Raw genomic sequence first — 20,315 nt, forward strand, 5'->3', positions numbered from 1 at the left:
TATGCACAGCTTTATAATTGCATACATCTCAATCTCTCAGCTGAGGAAAACTGCAGTGTTTTTGAGGGCAGTGAAGTACACAGGTTTCTATTCAAAACCATTCAAATTGCAAGACCAATCTTCAAACACAAAATGTGACAGGGGAAACAATACCAGTCATAACAACCATAATGGCTTGTCAGTAACAGCCCTGAGTTACCATTGCGTGCAGGCTGTTCTCATGTATTCCAGATCAGCTTATAAGATACGTGAATGAGGAGTACGCATCTGTTTCTGAAGTGCTTAGTAATCTGAATCCTGGGATGCAATCCTGGTGTTACTCAAAAAAACTGAGCTTCTCTTTTTCAAGTTCCATGTACAAAGCAAAAGAAAGGAGTGAAGCAAAAGAAACACCTCTTCACTGTGCACCTTCTGTGTGTATACAGCCTTTGAACAAGGAGATATGAGTGCACGTTTAAACACGTTCCCTTGGTTCTGTCTTCTCCAGCTGTCTGGCTCAGCATGTTCTACTGTAGTACTCTGTGTATCAATCCTGTGGAAGTTCACAGTTCAAAACTCAGAGGGCACTCAAAGTATGATGGTTGCTCCGAAAGTAATGCCTCCTATTTTACTATTGGCCCACAAGGTGAGATGTTGGTGGTATGGCAGTACAAAATGGATCTTTCCCACCATTACTCTGTTACGTTTTGTTGCTGTGTGACAGATGGCAGCAGAGGAGCAGGCTGACAGAATGGCATCTGACATGGAAGTGTGTATGAAGCAAAGGTGTGTCACTGAATTCCTCCATGAGGGAAAAAATGGCACCCACTGACATTCACTGATGCTTGCTGAACGTTTATGGAGCCCAAACAGTGGATGTAGCACAATCCGTGGACTGGTGATGTGAATTTTCCATTGAATAAGAAGGTCAAGATGCAAACTTCAGTGGGTGAAGTGACTTGCACTGTATTTTGGGATGGGAAAGGACTGATCCTTCTAGATTTCCTGGAACACAGACAAACCATTAACTCTTGACCGCTGAAGCATAATGCTGACTAAGCTGAAGGCTTGAACTTCAGAGTCAGACCAGAGAAGACAACAACTCTTCTCTTGCAGCATGATAACACCAGGCCCCATACTAGTCTGAAGACCATGGAGCATATTGGCTGGACTGACCTACCACACCCGCCATATAGGCACCTTCTGACTTTCATCTGTTTGGAATGATGAAAGATGGACAACATAACAATGTTGTTATGGCAGCTGTGAGACAGTGGGTCACCTCTGCTGGTGCAGGTTTTAATGAGTGTGGTATGCAGGCTCTGGTTCATTGCTGGTGAAAATGCATTGCTTGTGGTTCCGTAGGTGAGAATTTGATCCATCAAATAGTGTCAATCTGCTCTTTTTATCTGTCGTAGTTTCTATGGAAATAAATAGGAGGCATTACTTTTGGAGTGACCTACTTACACAAGTGAGTCAGCCATCCAGTTCAGAAATCAGCTCTAGGAGACAAAACTTCAGAAATTCACCTTCCATACTTGCCAAAAAAGATTTTTATGCATCAGGTTTCAGGTTTACTAGTTTAAAACACAGCTTGAGTTGGCACTAAACCACAAAGAGCAGCAGATAAGAAACTGTATATTTTCTGACAGGTCATTGAGCCGGAGCCTAACGTGCTCCTCTTAACAGCTCATTTGTGTCTGCTGTCCTGACATTCTGACATTTGCTGTCAAGGTTCCTTTCCCATGCAGCTACGCACTTGGCCATTCAATACCAGTGCTCTAATCTGCAGCGGCACATACTGGTCTCTTATTTAACAACTGATATGAAATCTGTGTCTCTGGGCTCTGAAGAAACACCTCAGAATGAAGATTATCAATGGATTCTCTATTACGTGAAAGAAATACATGAGACAGCACAGGACGCAAAGTTATGAAAAAGGTATTTATTATTTACACAACTGCTATAGTTCCTTAAGAACAATATATACCATTTTTATTTGAAAGGGTCAGACTTCTTTCAAATACATGAACTGCGTAATGCACAAGTGTTGGTAATGCCAAACAGCAGTCACATCACACTTCTATAGTGCAGGCATAAGCAGCGCAAGTAAATGACGTTTTAAGAACAGTATGGCTGGATATTGTATTTAAACACAGTGTTTGCACTTTGACAAGACTGAGCTAGAAGAGAACAAGGGTTGAGTTCATGCTTTGTTAGGGATGCGACTTTCCCATCTGAGGTCTAAACCCTTTGTCAGATGTATGAGAATTTTTCAGGCGGACTGCTTTTCAGTTACCAGGCAGGAGTGGGATTATCTCCCTCAAATTTCAGTCTTCTGTTTTCCAGTAAACACTGCTTTATAGTACAAGTTCACATATTGGGAGAAACTGGCCACAGAGGTGGTACCTTCCCATCTTACTGTCTTGCACAGAGAAACACTGACATACTAATACATACCAAACTTAGACAACTTGTAATTTATAGATTTAAATACAGGACTGGGTGAGGGAGACTGTTTCTAAAGATGGAGGGAATAGAGGGCTTATACAATTCATACACTGTCAAAATTGGCTCCTTACTCAACTTTTTTGGTCTAATTTCTTTTTTTCTAGTTTCAGAATGGTTTTGGTCTTTAACGGTTATGGTTGTAATTCAGCAGAAAAGGAGAGGAAAGTATTTGTAGTAACACTGTAGAACTGAATGTTAGGAAATAGTAACTGACTTGTTTCTCCCACTTTGAGCTTATTGCTGTGATCTTTAGGAGAAAACAAACAAACAAAAAACCCACCATGAAACAAAACAACTAAAAATAACCCACAACCATCCAACTGGAAGACCAAGTATAGCAGTCGTTCTGGCATTGTATCCAGTGTCCAGCACTATTATACTCTAGCGTATAAGCAAGGAAAAGTCCAATGATCTGAGTTCAGTTCCCTTTGATTCAGTGCTAAACATTTTTGTTACTGTTATTGTCCTTGTTTCTTTGAAAGATACCTGAAAGAAGCAAAAATAGTTTCACACAAAACAAGCAGACACAAATATATCTGTATTTTATATGCACAAACTATGTTTTTTTTCACGAAAGATCTGATTATGAATAACCAGAAATTAGCCTGCGATCAATACTACTTATGACTTAATCTCATTTCATGTTCTTTCAATTCCGTGATAGATTATCTTGGAATGACTCAATATCTTTAGTTAAACTGTATAAGGTTTTGAGCAAAAGAGGGGAAGGAAATTAAAATATATTAAATTCTATGAGGCTGAAAATTACATCAGCTGAAAAGTAGTTATTATAACCCCTGAGACATACACATTAGATATGGGACTCCTTCAAATAAATTCAAGACTTTAAAGAACCTGAATAAAAGCTGAAAAGAACAGTTCTCCACCAGCCCCTTCCAAGAAATTGAGTTGCTCTAAAAATGCTTGTTGCCTGATCTCATAGCTCTCTTACCACCACAGATGGAGCAATCCAACTACACGATGCATTGAAGACTTTACAAATACCCTAAAATATCTAAGTAATTTAACTGACCCTGTGAAACATCCAGTGAATTCCAGGGCTTTTAAAATCTAGCATTTGACTTTGTGGTCAAATCAGAAACTAAAATTAAAACAACATCAAGTTTGTAAGGCTGTTCTTTTAAGCACTGAATGGGTGTATTTCCAATAGCATATCGTCCACGCTCTTTTTTATGTGTATTGAAGATCCAGGCTAATGCATAAAAGCAAACAATTTTACCTAAATACTTCAGCTAGTCGTTCTATAGCAAGAATTAGGATGGTAATTGGTGCTTAATTTAAGCATTTGGAGAACTTAGATTTGTAACACTTATGTTTCAGTGCTGGTGAATACTGTACTACCACACATCTGGATAGTGCCTGAGAGCCACCCAACAACACAAACCTCAGAAGTAACCTTCTTGCAGCAAAGGACACGAGATCTGAACTGACAGCCTAACTTTGTAGGAGTGGAAAAAAGGAAGTTGACAAGGATCAGGTTTCTTCAGAATTTTTTTTTCTCCTTTTAAGAAGCATAACTGCTTCAGTGATCCTCAACTCTGAAGTAGTAGGAAAAAGAAGGTCCGTTCTGTCAGAAACTCTCACTTCCTTGAGAGGCAGCCTAAACACTACAGCCTTTTTAAAGTACTGCTCAAACTAAATGACACTCATAGCTTTAAGTCATGTCAAAGTTCACCAGCTCAGCTGTTTCTGGTCTTTCTACAGATGACATTAAGCAAAACACAGTGGGGTCAGGAACAGAAAGAAGAGTTTTGACTTTGCTCCTACCTTTCCCAGTGTTTATGATTCAGCTCCAAGAAGTCATCTAACTTTGCAATTTCTTTGAGGTACTGAGTGAGCTTTAGAAGCTCCTTGTCTTTATCCCGATTTAAATGTGCTTTCATAAAAGGCCTTATCTATTAAAAAAAAAAGGGGGGGGGGTTATCATCATCTGCTCCAAGTGAGAAAAATGCTCACAGTTCTATAACGTTTACCACATAGTGAAAATATTGTCAGTGCTATGTCAGATTTTTACCTCTTTTAGGTAAGAGAAAGAAAAAGAATTTCCATTAGCGGTCACCTCCAATTTGTCTTTTTATTGATGCAATCTGGATTTCAGGCATGCTCACCAGGAAGAAATTTGTTCTGTCAATCTCGTATTTCTTCAAGCCTTTCCCTCCCAGTCAGTCAGAATGATAAATCGATCTGTGATGGACCGTCACATTTTCTAACATGATTTCATAGATATTTTTGCAGGAGAAATGAGGGGGTTTCAGCTGTGCTATGAGCTGTGTGGCTCCTTGGAACCAGATGCTTTTTTTTTTTCCCCCAACAAAACACATCTGACTACAATCATAGCTTCTATGACAAGAGATGTCAGAAGTAAAGCTTGTCTGACAACCGCTTTAAGCTTGGAATACATTATACCTGTGCCTTGTTTTAGTGATTCAACGTTCTTGTCTGCAGCTCTGTTAATAACATTTTGACAAACATCTTTGAAACCTGAACTACAGGGAGCTCTCTGGCTAATCCTCTCCCAGCACGATCCTTGATTCTCATAATTTTGTACAGTTCCAATTAGTGCCAGCTTGACAGGTATCAACAGTTGCCATCTTCCTCCAATCATGGATATTTTCAAAGAAACACTATCTTAGATTTCCATTTTTAAATTTGTTTTAAAGAACCTTGCAGAGATTCTTCTAGTACGTATTGTTGCACCATAGAATTTAAGTTGTATTCTTATTCAGAGCCAGCACTGACCAGTAGAAGTTTTGGAGCAGGACTAGTTGACAATTTTATAAAATGAAATATTTGCTGTTTTGCAGTCAAAGTGGCTCCAGGTATTAATTACCACTGGGGAACAAAATGCTTGCTATTGTGTTGACGTGCTGACATGAAATACAGCAGCTCGTTATTTTATTTGTTTTCTGAATATAACCACTCTTAACAATTCAACATCACATTTTAATGTTGGCTGTCAACAATGTCCACATTGATTATAGTCTGCAGGTACAATGTAAGCAGAAATAACAATTTCAGTGCTTTGGAAGTCTCTTAAAAGCTCATTTAGGGAATCAATGCTTTAAAACTATAATTAGGGAAGTGCTAGTCCAGCCAAAGGGCAATCTAAATGAAAAAAAATACAATAAAATATGCCTCTTTGCTAGTTATGAACAGTCTTACTTTAATATAAAACAGAAAATAGGAGAAAGTACTACTTAAATTATACAAAAAAATAGTAATATATAACATTTCCAGTTAACACTACCTTGAGTCCATTTTGTGGATTCATTAGGAAGTTTCGGCCAATATCATCAAACATAATAGTGTTCTTTTTGCTGTAATATTCTGAAAATTTTCCCCAGATAACACCAAGAGGCTTCACCTGCAAAAATGATGTGTAAAAAGAACCTTGGTAAATCAGATCATATGCAGTAGATAAAAGTGTCAGATAAAAATATCAGGAATTTAAGTCCAAACTCAAAGGAACTGAAATACTATCACGTAGTTGGGCTTTAATAAGAGATGTAAAGAGATCTAAAAACTTGTCCATATGAACTACTTAAACCATTAAACTGTAGAGGATTTCTGTAGGGAAGAAAAAAAAACCCTGTGCTTCAGATATTGCTCGTTTTCTTGCATGAAAACTTCAGCATAACCTTATTGTTAAATATTTCAGTGGAGTATGGTAACATGTAATCTGAATGTAGAAAATGAGGAAAAAACTGTACTTACATCTATCAGTCCTCTTCGAGGAGTGTGCACTGTTATCATGGCAGCACTGTCCAACATAAAGGTTATCTTGTAGTTTGCATTAGTGCTCACACCAAGCTCCTGCATCACAATGATTGATTGTTAAAGCTTCAGATGATAACAATTTTACTGCTGTACAGTTGGAACCACATTTGTAATACATTGTCAAAGGGTGAGCTGACGAGGTTGAGCAGAGATGTATTAAAAATGGGAATGTGGTTTTTATTTTTCTATCCAGTGGGAATCAAGAGTATGCTATTCTACCAAGAGGAAAGACTGCCAGGAATTTATTTTTGTAGTGTTTGCTACAGAAATGTAACATCTGATGTCAGCATAAAAACTAAAACAACTTTAGAGGAGAGCCGAAATATAGACAGCTTTTGGCCATACCTTCATGCAGTCTTTCAAAAGTTCTATGTGTCTCAATAGTTATAGCTATGAAAACAACCATGTATGTTCTGCTCTTTGTTTTTTCCAGTAAGCTGTAACCAGTCGCAGCCAATCAAAGACATAATAGCAGTTCTCTGTTATCCTTTCCTCAACACACGTCCCACATGGTCAGTGTTAATAAGAAATATTTCAGTTTGTACCTGAAGGATTTGATCACTCTTGAAACAAAGGAAAAATGATTTGGTTTAGAAAACCAAACCAAACCTTAGACAAGGTGAGTGGGCATGATTTCCATTTCAAATCTTTTTCAGAATTGGGAAGTAACAGTAAAATCTACTGACATCTACTATGTGACAGACATTGCTGCTTTGATTTCTGATGTATGTGACAGCAATAATGTGCAAAGCTGCATAATGTGGAGAAAATATCCACTGTAACAGTTGTCTTGCAGATATATAGCCACACTTTACTGATTGCTTTTATATGGAAAAGCGAATCTTGCAAATGAAAAGTGCTAAATACCAGGGTTAATGTCCTCTTATACTGAAAAACAGCTGTTCTACATCATCTGAATTCTGGGCATAAATAGATGGAGAATAAGAGACTAAACACAGTTATCTGACACTTCTTTTTTTTTAATACTGTTTCTGCTTTGTAGTTTAAAATAAACACTTCAGTGTCAAGTATTGCTGGGATCATTGCTCCCAGACAAAAAGTGATACTTGTAGAGGTGCAAGCAGTTTAAGGAGAAGCAACAGTTGTGGTCTTGTGTTAGGAATCTCAACGGAGATGTAGCAGTAGGCATGGGGAGGTTATGAACTGCTAACATGAAAGGACTGGAAAGGTGACCAGTGCAGGGTAAACAGCCCAGTTTAGAACAATGGTCTTCTGCTAGATTTCATCCTACTGCTACAATGGATTCTGCAGCAAAACAAAGGTGTTTCCCTTAAATGGTAAATCCCACATGCAAGATGTGATGCTCATACATGTATTACAGATATGGAACAAAGCATGGTTAATGATTAGCTTTCTATTTCATCACATTTGCACCTACCTCTATCTGTTACAATGGTTTCGATACAGCCAGAGAATTAACTGCATGGTAACAACCACAAGGTCTTTCAAGAATATTTGAGCCACAAACCCATTCTAGCTTAAGGTCATAGTTTTGTTCTACAGAACTGTAGTTACAGTATCTTTATCGATAAAATATACTTGATTCATAGATAAAACATAAACAGAGATGGAATACTGGTACAGAAGTACAGTGTTTGCAAGTCTCCATACTGATTTTAATTGCACTAATCCCAGTTCAGAGTTCTGATTAAAGGTTCTCATTTCTGAGATCATTCTAAAGGATTTTTGCTTTAAAAAATCACTGCAAATCACTGTTTTGAAATAGACAACGTTTAAAAATGCTTTGCTATGTTACAGCCTGAAAAAGGTCCATAAAAAAAAAAAAAAGTGAGATAAAGTTTAAATTTGGAATTTTTTTTTGTGAAGCAAGCCTGGACTTATAAACAAAAAACAACCCACCAACCAAACGTGCAGCAGCACATCTTAGTAAGCTCATTAGGTTTACAGCTAAGCATGGCTGTAAATATGTTTACCACTAGGTCAGCTGTGCAAACTGGCTGGTTGCCCAATTTAGATACAGAAGAAACCAGGATTGAAAGAAGAGCTTTTACAGATGTTTGAATAAAGCAGAGGAAGAAACAAAATCACACAGCTGCAAGAAGTACAGGATGAATATGAGGAGAGTTTTCTCTTGATAACCTATTCCAGCATGCCACATCTGTCCATTCTCTTAAAAAATTGTGTTATGCTTAAGATTAGAACTCTATAATTAGAACTAAGATGAAAGCAACAGTGAAGGCTATGTGACTAAGTTTCAGCGAGTACTGGCTTGTGCTTAGTTCTGCTAAATTTAGTACCTACTGCTTTGATAGTTTGTGTGGAGTTCTAAAATTAGACTTTATCTAGTTTTGTGTCAAAGGTATTTTAAAGTGACTACAAAGATTTAGAAGACTTGGGTTTTGATTAATACAGTCCTCTCAGTCGCTAAATCTCTCTAACACTGAACATAAACCCAACTATATGAACAGTAAACTAGATTAGAAACAAACTGCACCTCTTCAGAACAACTTACTTTCATTTTTGCTTCAATCCACTTCATATTAGTAGCAGCTGAAACAAAAGGGATAAACCAAAGAATTATTTATCAGTATGTCATTGATTTAAAAAAAAGAAAAGCAAAAAACTGTTTACATATCAATTTGTTTTACAGACTTTCATTTCAGAAAGACCCATCCTTGTCACAGCTTTCAGGGTTCACTGCTTTCATGACAGTCTGCCTTCGTGGAAGTTTATTTTAATTTGGAAAAGATTAACTTTCAAATGAAAACCAGATTAAGCACTACGTGTATTTAAAAACATTTTCTAGATCTTTATAGGATTTTCTCCTGGAAGCATTATAAGAATTCATAAGGTTGAGAAAGGACAAAGCATCAGCATTGCCCACTGACCTAAGAGTACTTGGAAGCATTGTTTCAGACTTTGTAAGCTAAGTTTTGTAAAACAAGTTTAAATCTTATCTTGGCTCCAGCTCTCAGACAGGAAGTAAAGTTGTGCTAAAGCAAAGCATCAGCCATCCCTATAGACGTGTAAATTTGGTCTATTTCCAGTTTTTTATTGCTATGGCTTATTGTCTAGACTGAAATTATTTGTAGAGCTAAGCTACCCAGCAGTGTTTGAATGTTGATTTTACAATTGTGTTATTTCAAGCATTTGTTTGTTTGTACAAAGTGACATTCAGTAAACGGATATTGAGCTTTATACTGTTATTAGATCCATTCATAACAGCAATATTCCTGGTGAATACATTACAGTTGAACATTCATGTAGTGCTTTACATCTTGTGATTCACTCTAAAAAAGTGATATAAAAACCTCCCAACTGGAGTCTCTGCTCCAAATGATAGTTTATAATGAAGTCTTAGCACTGAGTACATAAACTTACACCAAATTACAATATCATAATCCTCATATGCAGATGTCAGGAACTCGTGAAGGTATGGCCTCATCAGTTCTACCCCAGTTTCAGCACAAGATCTGTGGTCTAAAAAGAATACGAGAGAGCAGAAATTCATTATAGAGTGTAGGATGCTAAGTGTGACTGTCCTGTCCACCCAGGGACTTGAAATGTTTCACATGAGAAGCACTGAAGAACTTTGAAGTTATGAAAGAACTTACAGTAAGGCACCATTCCTACTTAAAAGGTGCAAAGAAGAAGGGATATTTATCTGTTGATCTTTATAGGAATTTGTGTGCTTAGCTGTGGGTCTGAATATCCTTAGTGAGTCTAAAGAGTCAGGCCAATTAATTCATCTTAACAAACTTCTAACAGCCCAGACATTGAACAGAGATTCTTGCAAACTTAGTCCAGTTAATCTTGTGAACATATATACCAAGCTTATTTCAAACATGCAAATACTGCCTGTTCCATTTAGAAAATTGCTGTTAAATTCTGCTAGAAGGAGACAGGAAAACAAAAGTGTAAATTGTCATAGGCTGAATTTTCTTCTCAGATTGTAAAGAAATGCCATGCAAAAGGAAATTACAGAAAATGAAAAAGGGTAAGCTGATATGTAGTGTTTATAGTCAAACTGCCATGACACACCTACATCCCAGAAAATGAAGTCAGAAGGAAAATTCTGGCTTCTCAGAAAACCAGTCTGACAGAATTTTCAGGTAAAACATAGTTTTGTACATGTTTACTGATCTGAAAATTCATTCTGAAGCTGTTCTGTCATCCCCAAAAGAGGAATCAATTGGCTACAGAAACAGTATCTTGCCCTGCTGTCATCATGTCCGAGATACACGCTGGTCAAGAGAAAAGTTTGTTGGATAAAATCCTAAACTACTTTTTGCATCACCTTGGAGAAAATAAATAGTTGCTGCACTAAAATCAACAATACACAACAGTGACAAATGCCAATGCTTCTTAAAATATAAGCAGAAAACCTCAGAATTTTACAAAACAGAAGTTACATAGTACAACACACGCCAAAATTACTCAAGTCTATTTGTAAATCAAACATAAAGGAACATGCACTGGCAAATAAATTGCTCTCTTAAACCAACCCCACAAGTTGCATAAAGTCTCACCAAATAGCGTATAATCAACGTCTAGCACCAGCAGCTTTTTTCCTTCCCTGGGAGGATTCAGAATTTCCACTTTGTATTCTTTAACTCTGCGAGAAATTTTTAGTAGATTTTCTTCCCTAATATAAGAGTGCAAAAAGTTACAGTTAATTAAAATGCATACTGCGCGTTCCATAACAGGACTGGTTTTTAATAGCTAGAATTCCTAACCTGTTTTCTACTTCCACAACTTCCTCTTCAATATCAAAGTCATTGATGACATCATCGTTATCAGGAGGTGGCCCAAGAACGTCTTCCTAGTGGAATAATAATAAAAGATAACTGGGATCACTAAAAGAAAACAGTGCATATCCAGACTCTGTTACTGTGTGTTACAGACAAAAAGAAGAATATTAACAAAAGTGATTTTACTTCACTAGTAGAAAAAAGGCTCAAATATACTGACGATTAAGATTTCAGAAGACAGAATATCACAGTAGTAGGTTTGTACTTTAAGCCCAAAACAACACAGGATTTTAATGCTATCCAAGTTCTACAGAAAAGTTTAAATAAATATCAGAAATTTACTAAAGTACTAATTTGTCAGTGATTTAAAATCATAATGAGGAGACATACAATCTTTTTTTTCCCCTCTTACAAAGCTAATAAGCAAGTAAAATATTTACCAAACTCTCTTCACGAGTGCCCATCATCATGATTTTAGTATTTGGTTTTAACTTGAGAGCTCCAAGCTTAACATCATCATCCGCAGGTTTCCCTATAATGCAATAAGAGTTTTGTTTGCTTTTTTGTTGTTCATTTTTGTTTCTTTTTCTTTGCAAACTGAGTAGAGAGATTTTAGAAAACTGTCAGTACATTTTGTGCTTAATTGAAATTAGCTACCCATAAAATACAAGAATACTCCAAGCTGCATTGTCATCCTCCATCACAGACACACTGTTTGTCTGGCTAACAACAGTAACAAATGTTGAAGGTACACGTTGCTGCACATCAGCCATTAAAAACGATCCTTTAGATGCATCAGTAATAAACTGCATAGTGATGTATCAAATTCATCTGTGCGTGCTCATTCAAAAGCTAGATCTGGGAGGTAGAAGCTCTGTTAATACACACATCCTGACTAAGCTAAGAGGATGCTCTTCCTTAAATAGCTCACGTGCATCCAAAACAAATAATAAATACAAATAGTTACCTTTCATTTTAAGTCCAAGTAATTTTTGGCGCTCTGGTAACACTCCAGTAAGGCCTTTAAGAGATTGCTTCAGATCCAACACGGTGTCCTCTTCTGATAGTGAGGTTATCGTATACTCCTGTCCACCCCATTTTATTATAAGAGAAAGAGACATCCTTGAAGCATATGTTCAGTGTTATTTCCTGAAAAATCTGCTGGAGGAGGAGAATGCAACGGTCATGTAAGCAAGAAATAGAAGTTTCTTTTTTTTCAGAAGACAAACCTTATAGTCTAACTGTTTTTACATTTTTGTGGTATTGTACATCAATGAGCTGTTTGTTTTGCATGCACAGATAATAAATGTTAATAAAATGCTGAAACTAAGGGAGAAAGAACAGCACTACAGCTGCAGCTTTGAGTTCCACTTTGATGTATTTAGCAATGTCACATTCACTGTTTGCTGTAGCACATGCTCGCTTGCTGTGTGTTCTGTGCAGGTACAGCTTGTTTGCAGCACAACCAGCACCCAAGCAGAATACTGCAGCATCAGAAAAGTCATTTCAAATCTCTGAAATATCCTTTGCAATAGTTGCATAATCGAACCACTCATTACATATGTGGCTACTAAACAGCAAGTAAGAAATACCTAAAATACAAAAAAAAAAGACAACACCAAACCAGTTCTGAACCAACAGTTCAAGTGGATCACTTTCTCTACTCACTTTCACTAAGATCTGTGCAATAGCTGCAGTAATAACACCTCAGGTCACATCTCACTGTAGCAATATCAAAGCAGGAGTTTGAAAACAAAGCCAAAATACACACCTACACAGTACAATTACACTGGAAGAACTGCACTTTCATTGCAGTGCTGACAAAATGATCATAATTAAACTACCTTTAATTTACACCAAATCATTTATGTGAATTATGTTCAACAGTTTATTCCCACACTAAAGACAGAAGCAAGACTCTTAGCTTTATGGGGAAGGAAAAACATGTTTCTTCTGTCAAAGTTTGGAAGCAGAGAATCAAGGAATGGGTATGAAAAGGCCATTGCAAACTGTCAGAGATCCAGAGAAGGCCTCTGCACAACTAATGGTGAGAACGTCCTTAAAAGATTGCTGACCAAAAAGTAAAGAGAGAAGAGCCATGGAAACAAAACAAAACCAACCCTGAGGATGTCCACCTTCGAGAAATGCACTGTACCAAGAAATCCAGGTCTGGCAATTCTGAACAAAGTCAGAATCCAAAAGTCTGACCCCTCATCCTCTCAAGCATCACTCTCAGCAGTTACCTGCTCTCATCCCAAATAATTCCCGCCTATACAATATCCTTTGTTAAGAACAATCAAGTAATTATTCAGACATACCCACCGAGCTCAAATCAGATAAGAAATGGAGGACCAGATACAACCTGCCTGCTGAGAACAATAAAAGCCATTCTTCCTGACTACTTCCTATGAGACCCCTGAAAGCAAACCAAATAAATGTTAGAACAATCAATTTTTATTATTTTTTCAGATATCTCCAAATATCCACCAATTGCACAGGGAATAGTACATCCTGTGAATTAGTATTATTCTGTGAAAGAAGGTCTTAGAAGTACCAAGAGAACCAACTGAGGTTAAGGCTGCCTATCAGCAAACAGTGTTAGCTCATTATCACAAATGATCTCTGACCATAAACCTCAGACCAAGTTTTCCAGGCCTAGAAGGAAGAGTTTGTGGCCTGCTTTCTCATCTGTACCACATGCCTGGAGTCATTCTGCAAGCAAATGCACAGTAGGAAGGAAACTTCTCAGGCCTCTGTCAAACTGAAAGGATCCCTCTGAAGCAGAGCATTCATCAGCTGCCAGTCCTTGCAGAAGTATAGCTCTGTCAGGATGAAGGTTATCAGAAACACCGAGCAGAAAGACCTTTATTCAGTGCAAAACACTGATGGAACTGGGTATGGACACCAGAATCAATGTTTATAGGACAACAGATTAAAGGCAGGGAGCTGGATCTAGATGATCTTTCAGGTCCCTTCCAGCCCAAGCCATTCTGTGACTCAATGAAGGACCAAAGAGAAAACCATAGGGATTTTCAAAGTTTCTATGGACTGGATTGTATAGAAGGGGAAACTGAAACATACTGAAACAAAGTTTGTTCTAGTTGCTTACATCGTCAGATGGATGACATTGTCAGAGCCCCGCGGGCCACCAAGAGCCTACAGTTAAAAGGGCACAGGGGCAGAAAAAGTGCTCTTCTTGGGAGATCTGGGCGAGAGACAGCACACCTCTACGTTCCTGGGTATTTCACTCGGCAACGTAAAACGTGGGCACGACAAACCCAACCCGCGGGAGGGGAGAGACACGCTGCAGCACGGAGCGGGAACGGAGCAATCAGGGACGGCCGCGGGTCCCCGCCTGGAGTCCTGTCCCGTCCGAGCTGTCCCGGAGGTGACACGACGACAGCGGAGGCCCCGCGGCACTGCAGGCCCCGGTGTGCCGCGGACGTTCCAGGGCCAGGACAGACGCGTTCACCCCGAAGCGCCGCGCGCGGCCCCCGCACCACCGGCACGGGAATGCTCCGTGCTACCGCGCATGGAGACTTCAGCTCCGGCCCCCACGGCGACCGAGGCCGCAGCGGTGTTGCCCGCAAGCCCCGGTCCCACCCGCGGCAGCGCGATGCGGCCCCTCACCCTGGCAACGGAACCGGCACCGACCCGCGATCCGCCGCACCGGAAGCGGAACTGGAGCCCGCCGGAAGCGGAGGGGTGCCGGATGTACGCTAATTCGCGCTTGGCTGCGCGTCGTTCCTGCGTCGTGTTGGCCGGGATGTGTTGGTGTGGACCGAGCCGTGACCCTGCGCCGAGGCAGGCCGGGCCGGGCTGCTACTAGGCGGAGTTCCGCGGTGGTCTGTGTGTGTCGGGAGACGCCGAGATGTGTCAGAGTCAGAGTGGTATACGAGGAGGAGGGTTCGTTTTGCTGCTCCTCGTGGCTGCTGCTCTCCTCTTCTGACAGGAATTCGTTGTTTTATCTGTTTTTATTTTTGTTTTTGTTTTGTTTTTGAGGTAAAATCCACGGGAGGCACGGGGCGAGTGGCCTGGCAGGGTCCGCAGCCCCCATCTCTCTGCCACCAGCTTCTCTCTTTCATTAATAACCTTCACAGGAGATTTATTCATGCCCAGGAATCCTTTGTAGCTTCTAAGCTGACTCCTTCAAGGCGGAGTATGTTTTTGCATCCCTTGAACCCTTGTTTTTGAATCCCTTGCTCCCATCTTGGGTGCTGCTGGGATTCTCAGGATTTGGCTTCAGCTGTAGTTGCTTTGTGCCATTGATAATGAGCGTAGAAGGAAAACTGTAGTGAGCCCAAAGGTGAGCTTTTGCATTTAGATGTTCTGCTCCTTAGAAATAGTTCAAAGGAACTAAAACTATCAGTACTGAAGTCTTATGTGAAACCAAATGGGAAGGATACAGAGCACAGTTCCTGTTAGCACCTGTGGTCTGAGTTAAATCTGCAGGGGAGGGAAAGTGAAAGTGTTGGTCCTTTCATCTTAGTTCTTGCTCTGTAGAGAAAACTACTTTTTCCTTTTTTTGTTCAGTGATAGGAAAGGGAAGAGGAAAGGAGAGGTGAGCACAGCTCTGCAAGAGCTGTCCCTAGCATTGCATTGCAAACCTGAGCAAGGTGCCATATAAACAAAAGCTGCCCAGAAGCCTGGTTTGCCACAGTCCTTTTTTCTTCTGACTGGGAATTAATTCTATGCTTTTTCTGCTTGGATGTGGATTTTGAGTTTTGTTCTGTATTCAGATTTTGGCATAAAAGTGCTCTGGTTTCCGGAAAAGCAATACAAATGGGAGATTACTCCACTGACTGTTCATGTCAGGTGTAGCTTCTGACTGCATACAAATCCCTGTAAAACCAGTTCGTGTGTACGTATTCTAGTCACAAAGGGCTTTCTTTTCATAATAGACAGTTGTCCTCTGCACTGAGGCAGCACGTTACAGTAAGTGCTGGAAAGCTTCCAAAGTTGCAAGTAGTAATTAAAGTCACACCCTGTCATAAAACTATGCACCCTGCGGGCCTATTTTAAAAATTCAGGCTACAGAAATGAGATCAGCTCTTTAATCTAATGTGAACAGCTCTCTACTTACGATCTTTTCAATACATTCTAATAATTTTCTAATTGGCCTTGATAAAACTCTCTTTGAGAAGAGACATTAATTGTTTTTCTCTTTGGTTTTGGTTTTATTCCGTGTTTGAGGAATATGAAAAGACTATTAAGTGTTTCTAAATGATATTTCATTTTGGGTATGACGATGTTTTGGTATCCTGAAGCCTGAGCCATGACTAGGACTACTTTGTGCTCGGCACTGCTGAAAAATGCTCTGATTTTGGTGGTGTTCACGTGGCACAGATAAATATGTCCTTTAACTGAGCTGTGAAAACACATGGTGGTGCTCAATCCTAACATTAATAAGTGCAAAGTGTTAAAGGAATTTAACTAAGACCATATAATTGCAACTCAGAGCCCAAACAGCAGCATCTTTGTACTGAAAAGTTTGTTTTGTGGTGGTACTCTTTGGTTTTACACTGTGGTAAATTCTAGCAGAGCAAGGAAGAAGGGAAAGAAGTGCAGAAATCTTAAAGCAAATGTCCACTCTCTGGCATCCCGACGTACCCTATGTCTGGGATGCTCTAGGGTGAAACAAAGGAAATTCTAAAGCTTCTAAGCAGGCAGTAACAGCAGTGATGTCTGAGAGCGTCCAGCTCCTCAGGTCTATACTGTCCAAGTGTTTCCAGCCTCAGGCAGATTTGTGCACAAATCTCTGCATTCCTGACCCCTTAAATGTAATGCAACAGACAGCATGGTTTACTGGACACTGCCATCACTGTGCCCCAGGAACAACAACATGTGAATGTGAGCTCTGATTCTGAGTCACTGTGTGACTATGGGCAAAACAGTGACAGTTTCCAGTGTTCAATAATGCAGTGTGCTTCAGTAGCTGGCAGCTCAGCTGGAGACATAGAAACGTCTCTGGTTTGAAACGGAACACATTTTCAAGTTATCACTAATACAGTGAGTCTCTGTCTTGGCTTCATTATCAGTAAGGTGGAAGTTGGACTAATATTTGTATAGCTTCCTCACATGAGTTTTTTCCAAATTATTTACTTAGTGTTGGCACTGTGAGATGTTATAAATACTAGAGATTTGTACCCATCTACTATGTGCTGCTCTGATTTCTGAATGTGACCATTATTCTTCTCCCACTATTTAGCCCAAATATTTTTATTTTATTTACTTAAATTATTTGTATTCTAGATTATGCCCACTGACAAGGGATCTGGGGAGAGAACTGTGATTCTTTTATTCACTGAACAAAAACTGATTCATCACTTTCCTTACATCACCTCTCAGCTCTCTGGCTTCTCAACACAGAGATTGGTATGGTTTTTCTTTAGGTAAGTTGTAAATCGCAGCAGCTGTGTGTTTGTTGGGAGTCAGCACTCCTCAGTGTTATTAAAGTGGTAAAAATATATGTAATCATACAAGATGTAATTATCAGAGATACTACAGAAGTGGTTTCCTGAAGAGAGTGAAATAAATAGCAAATTGAGATACTGGAACAAGCTGAATTGCTAGAAAGAGCTGTGAAAAGCTGTGAGAATGACAGGAAAAAATAAGAGTCAATATGAAGCTGAGAGATGGGGAGAGACTTAGGAAATAGGGCTAGAGACAATGAAAAGAGAAGTTCTGAGATGGGGCTAAGGAGTAAGATCAGCTCAATCAGGCAGATACATTTGCTATGTCTGTGCTGGGACCCAGTCATTCTTCTGTTCCCAATGACTAGGTATGTGTTTCTGCAAGAATTATAGTTGATTTGTTTCTTTATGCAGTGAATGGGCTAAAATATCAAGAAGAGAACACCAGCTTTGGGGGCTGGCTGCCATCGATGTGTTAAGGTATACACACAAGGCACAAAATCAGGTTTCACAGTCAGTCTTAATTTTTGCATGTAACTGTTGTGTGACTACATTTCACGGTGTGACCTACTGCTTTGTTTTAACATATGTATGCGTGAATATTTTGTGAAACAATTTACTGTGAAAGAAGCTTCAAATAAAACTGCCCATTTTATTGTCTACCACAGGCGTGCAGTGTCCTGCTGTGTCAGCACATTTTGCTGCTTTAGACAATTCTTATTCGGGGTTTTCTTTGTAAGCAGTTTGAGGTGCTGGCGGTTGTCCATCCACATGGACAAATCAAATTTCCACATTATCTGAACTCTGAGAATGTCTTTTGGTACTTTAATGAGATGTCACCAAAGTGGTCCTCTTTAGTCTTCAGCTGCTGTTCACTGCAAGTTTGTGATTCAAATGCCTCTGCTCATAATGAGAGACAAACAATCATAGAATTCAGAACTTGTGATCACTCAGTGTCAAATGTGGAAAAGGCTTTGAAATTCCTGAGAGTTTTAAAGCAGAAGGATGTGGTGCTTTTTTGAAGACATGCCTGACAAGACAGCAGTAAGGCCGTGTACCTACCCTGCCCATTAGAAAATCTGTGCTTTTGTGAAGCAACACATATTCTGAATTAAATGATGAGTGATGTTGAAATGAAAGTAAAGGGCATTTGATTCCAATGTCTTCTTGCAAACTGAAGTGAGTACTTCAGTGATTTACTACCATACTTTCATGATACATATAATTCTAAAATAATGATAGACTTTCACTCCTTCTAGAAAAACCTGTTGCTTTATAGAACGGTGAATGTTTTTTTAATCCCTCTGTTATTTGCTGGGTGTTCTTTTTTCTTTTTTTTTTTTTTCAGAAGTAGCACAGAAAACAGGCAGTAGAATTTTACAGATCCTGCACCATTGCCCCTGACTTCAGTTAGCATTGAATCGAAACCACAAAGAACAGAAGTGACGCTTTTTTTTTTCCCCCATGTACAGCAGGAGAATACAAGTGCTCCATAGAGATGAAGCTGAGATTCTTATGCCTTATGTAACAGCTGGTGGTTCGTACTCCTTGTGATAAGATGTGGTGTGGTGGTACCAAGAAGTGTTAGTGAATAATAGCAGCAAAGTAGTGAGTAGGCTGAGCCAGGCAGGATAACGGGATGGCTGGAGTCTGATGAAGCCACTGTTTTCCCTTGTTCTCTGATAGCTTTAAACTAAAAGCTTAAAAAAAACAAACAACAACAAAACTTATTTTTAAAACATCATTAAAATCTGAAGCTTGCGGAAACTTTTATCGATAAGCTGAGCTCCTCTTTGCTGCCTGAGCAAAGGCTTCTGTTTGGGAAACCTCAGTCAGTTGTGCTATTTGGTCTCCAGTCTGCTGGTGTCTGTGCTGACAAATAGGAGAGAAGTCAGGTGTGATGTTAACACCAATTAACACCAGATAGAACCATTGGAGCATATAGCAGCACCGAGCCCTGCCACACTGCTGACACAGGCACGTTCAAACTACAGTTTTCTTCTGGTGTTTTGAAAACCCCTGTGTATGCAGAGAGGGGTCATTTTGCAAAGCATGGTGTGGACAGACACCCTTATATTAGTATCTATTCTTCATGGAACAAAATATGTTGGCTGAGCGCTTTTAATACATGTTGATGAATGCTTGGGTTCTCATTAGAGGTGGAAGGAAAGAAGCAATTACTGAGTTGGTTTGCCCAGCCCCTGCGGATGACAGGATTTTCCAGTTCAGCTTATTCCTTCATTCCTCACCACAGCAAAGTTTCTCACGTCTGAGACAGAGCGGCTTTGTAATTTTTTCCAGGTATGAAGGTCAAAAGCATTACAGCTCTTGGGCTACAGCCCAAGCTCAAAGAGGGTAGATTTAGGTTAGATATAAGGAAAAGATCTTTTACAGTGAGGGTGGTGAGGCGCTGGCACAGGTCGTCCAGTGATGTGGTCGATGCCCCGTCCCTGAAGACTTTAAGGATGAGGCTGCATAAGGGCCTGGGCAACCTGATGGAGCTGTGGTGTCCCTCTGCAGTGCAGGGCAGTTGGACTAGATGGCCCTCAGAGGTCCCTTCCAACTTCTGTGTTTAAGGGATGAGATATGGGTGCAGGCAGGGAGCCACCTCTACAGCTGCCGCCTGCTGAAAAAGGACAGTGTTAAGTCCCGTATTTTCGGGTTGAATCACAGCAAAGGTGATTACAGAATCTCCACCCGCTGAGTCTGAGTCAACTGTAATATTTTCGATTGCTAAAACCACCGAGATCCGTCCCAGAACCTCTTCAGGGATCGAGGGCACGACGGAGCCAGACGCTGCTCAGCGCCTTGGGCCGATCCCGCTCGGTGCCGGGGCGGAGCTGGGGGCGGGCGCATGCGCGGTGCGGGGCGGCGCGCGCGC

The 20,315-nt window shown here is 39.9% G+C and overlaps 1 protein-coding gene across 6 annotated transcripts; it reads right to left on the reverse strand.

Moving 5' to 3' along the window:
• Nucleotides 1-1,909: 1,909 nt before the first annotated feature.
• Nucleotides 1,910-14,714, reverse strand: UBLCP1 (ubiquitin like domain containing CTD phosphatase 1). Of its 6 annotated transcripts, none has more exons than XM_025154843.3 (12): nt 14,652-14,714; nt 13,344-13,437; nt 11,989-12,179; nt 11,462-11,553; nt 11,007-11,092; nt 10,800-10,915; nt 9,652-9,750; nt 8,783-8,820; nt 6,226-6,324; nt 5,759-5,875; nt 4,279-4,406; nt 1,910-2,976 (listed from the first exon to the last, which is right to left on the reverse strand). In XM_025154843.3, exons 3-12 carry the CDS (start codon nt 12,140-12,142, stop codon nt 2,949-2,951), a joined length of 957 nt encoding a protein of 318 aa, XP_025010611.1. In that variant the 5' UTR covers nt 12,143-12,179; nt 13,344-13,437; nt 14,652-14,714; the 3' UTR covers nt 1,910-2,948. The 6 variants fall into 6 exon arrangements, with proteins under 6 accessions (XP_025010611.1, XP_025010612.1, XP_046756304.1 ...); XM_025154844.3 differs by having other exon boundaries at nt 11,989-12,182; XM_046900348.1 differs by having other exon boundaries at nt 11,989-12,182; nt 13,340-13,437.
• Between the last annotated feature and the right edge of the window lie 5,601 nt (nt 14,715-20,315).

The sequence above is a fragment of the Gallus gallus genome, chromosome 13 (genome assembly GCF_016699485.2).
Source record: "Gallus gallus isolate bGalGal1 chromosome 13, bGalGal1.mat.broiler.GRCg7b, whole genome shotgun sequence".
NCBI classification, from domain to species: Eukaryota; Metazoa; Chordata; class Aves; order Galliformes; family Phasianidae; genus Gallus; species Gallus gallus.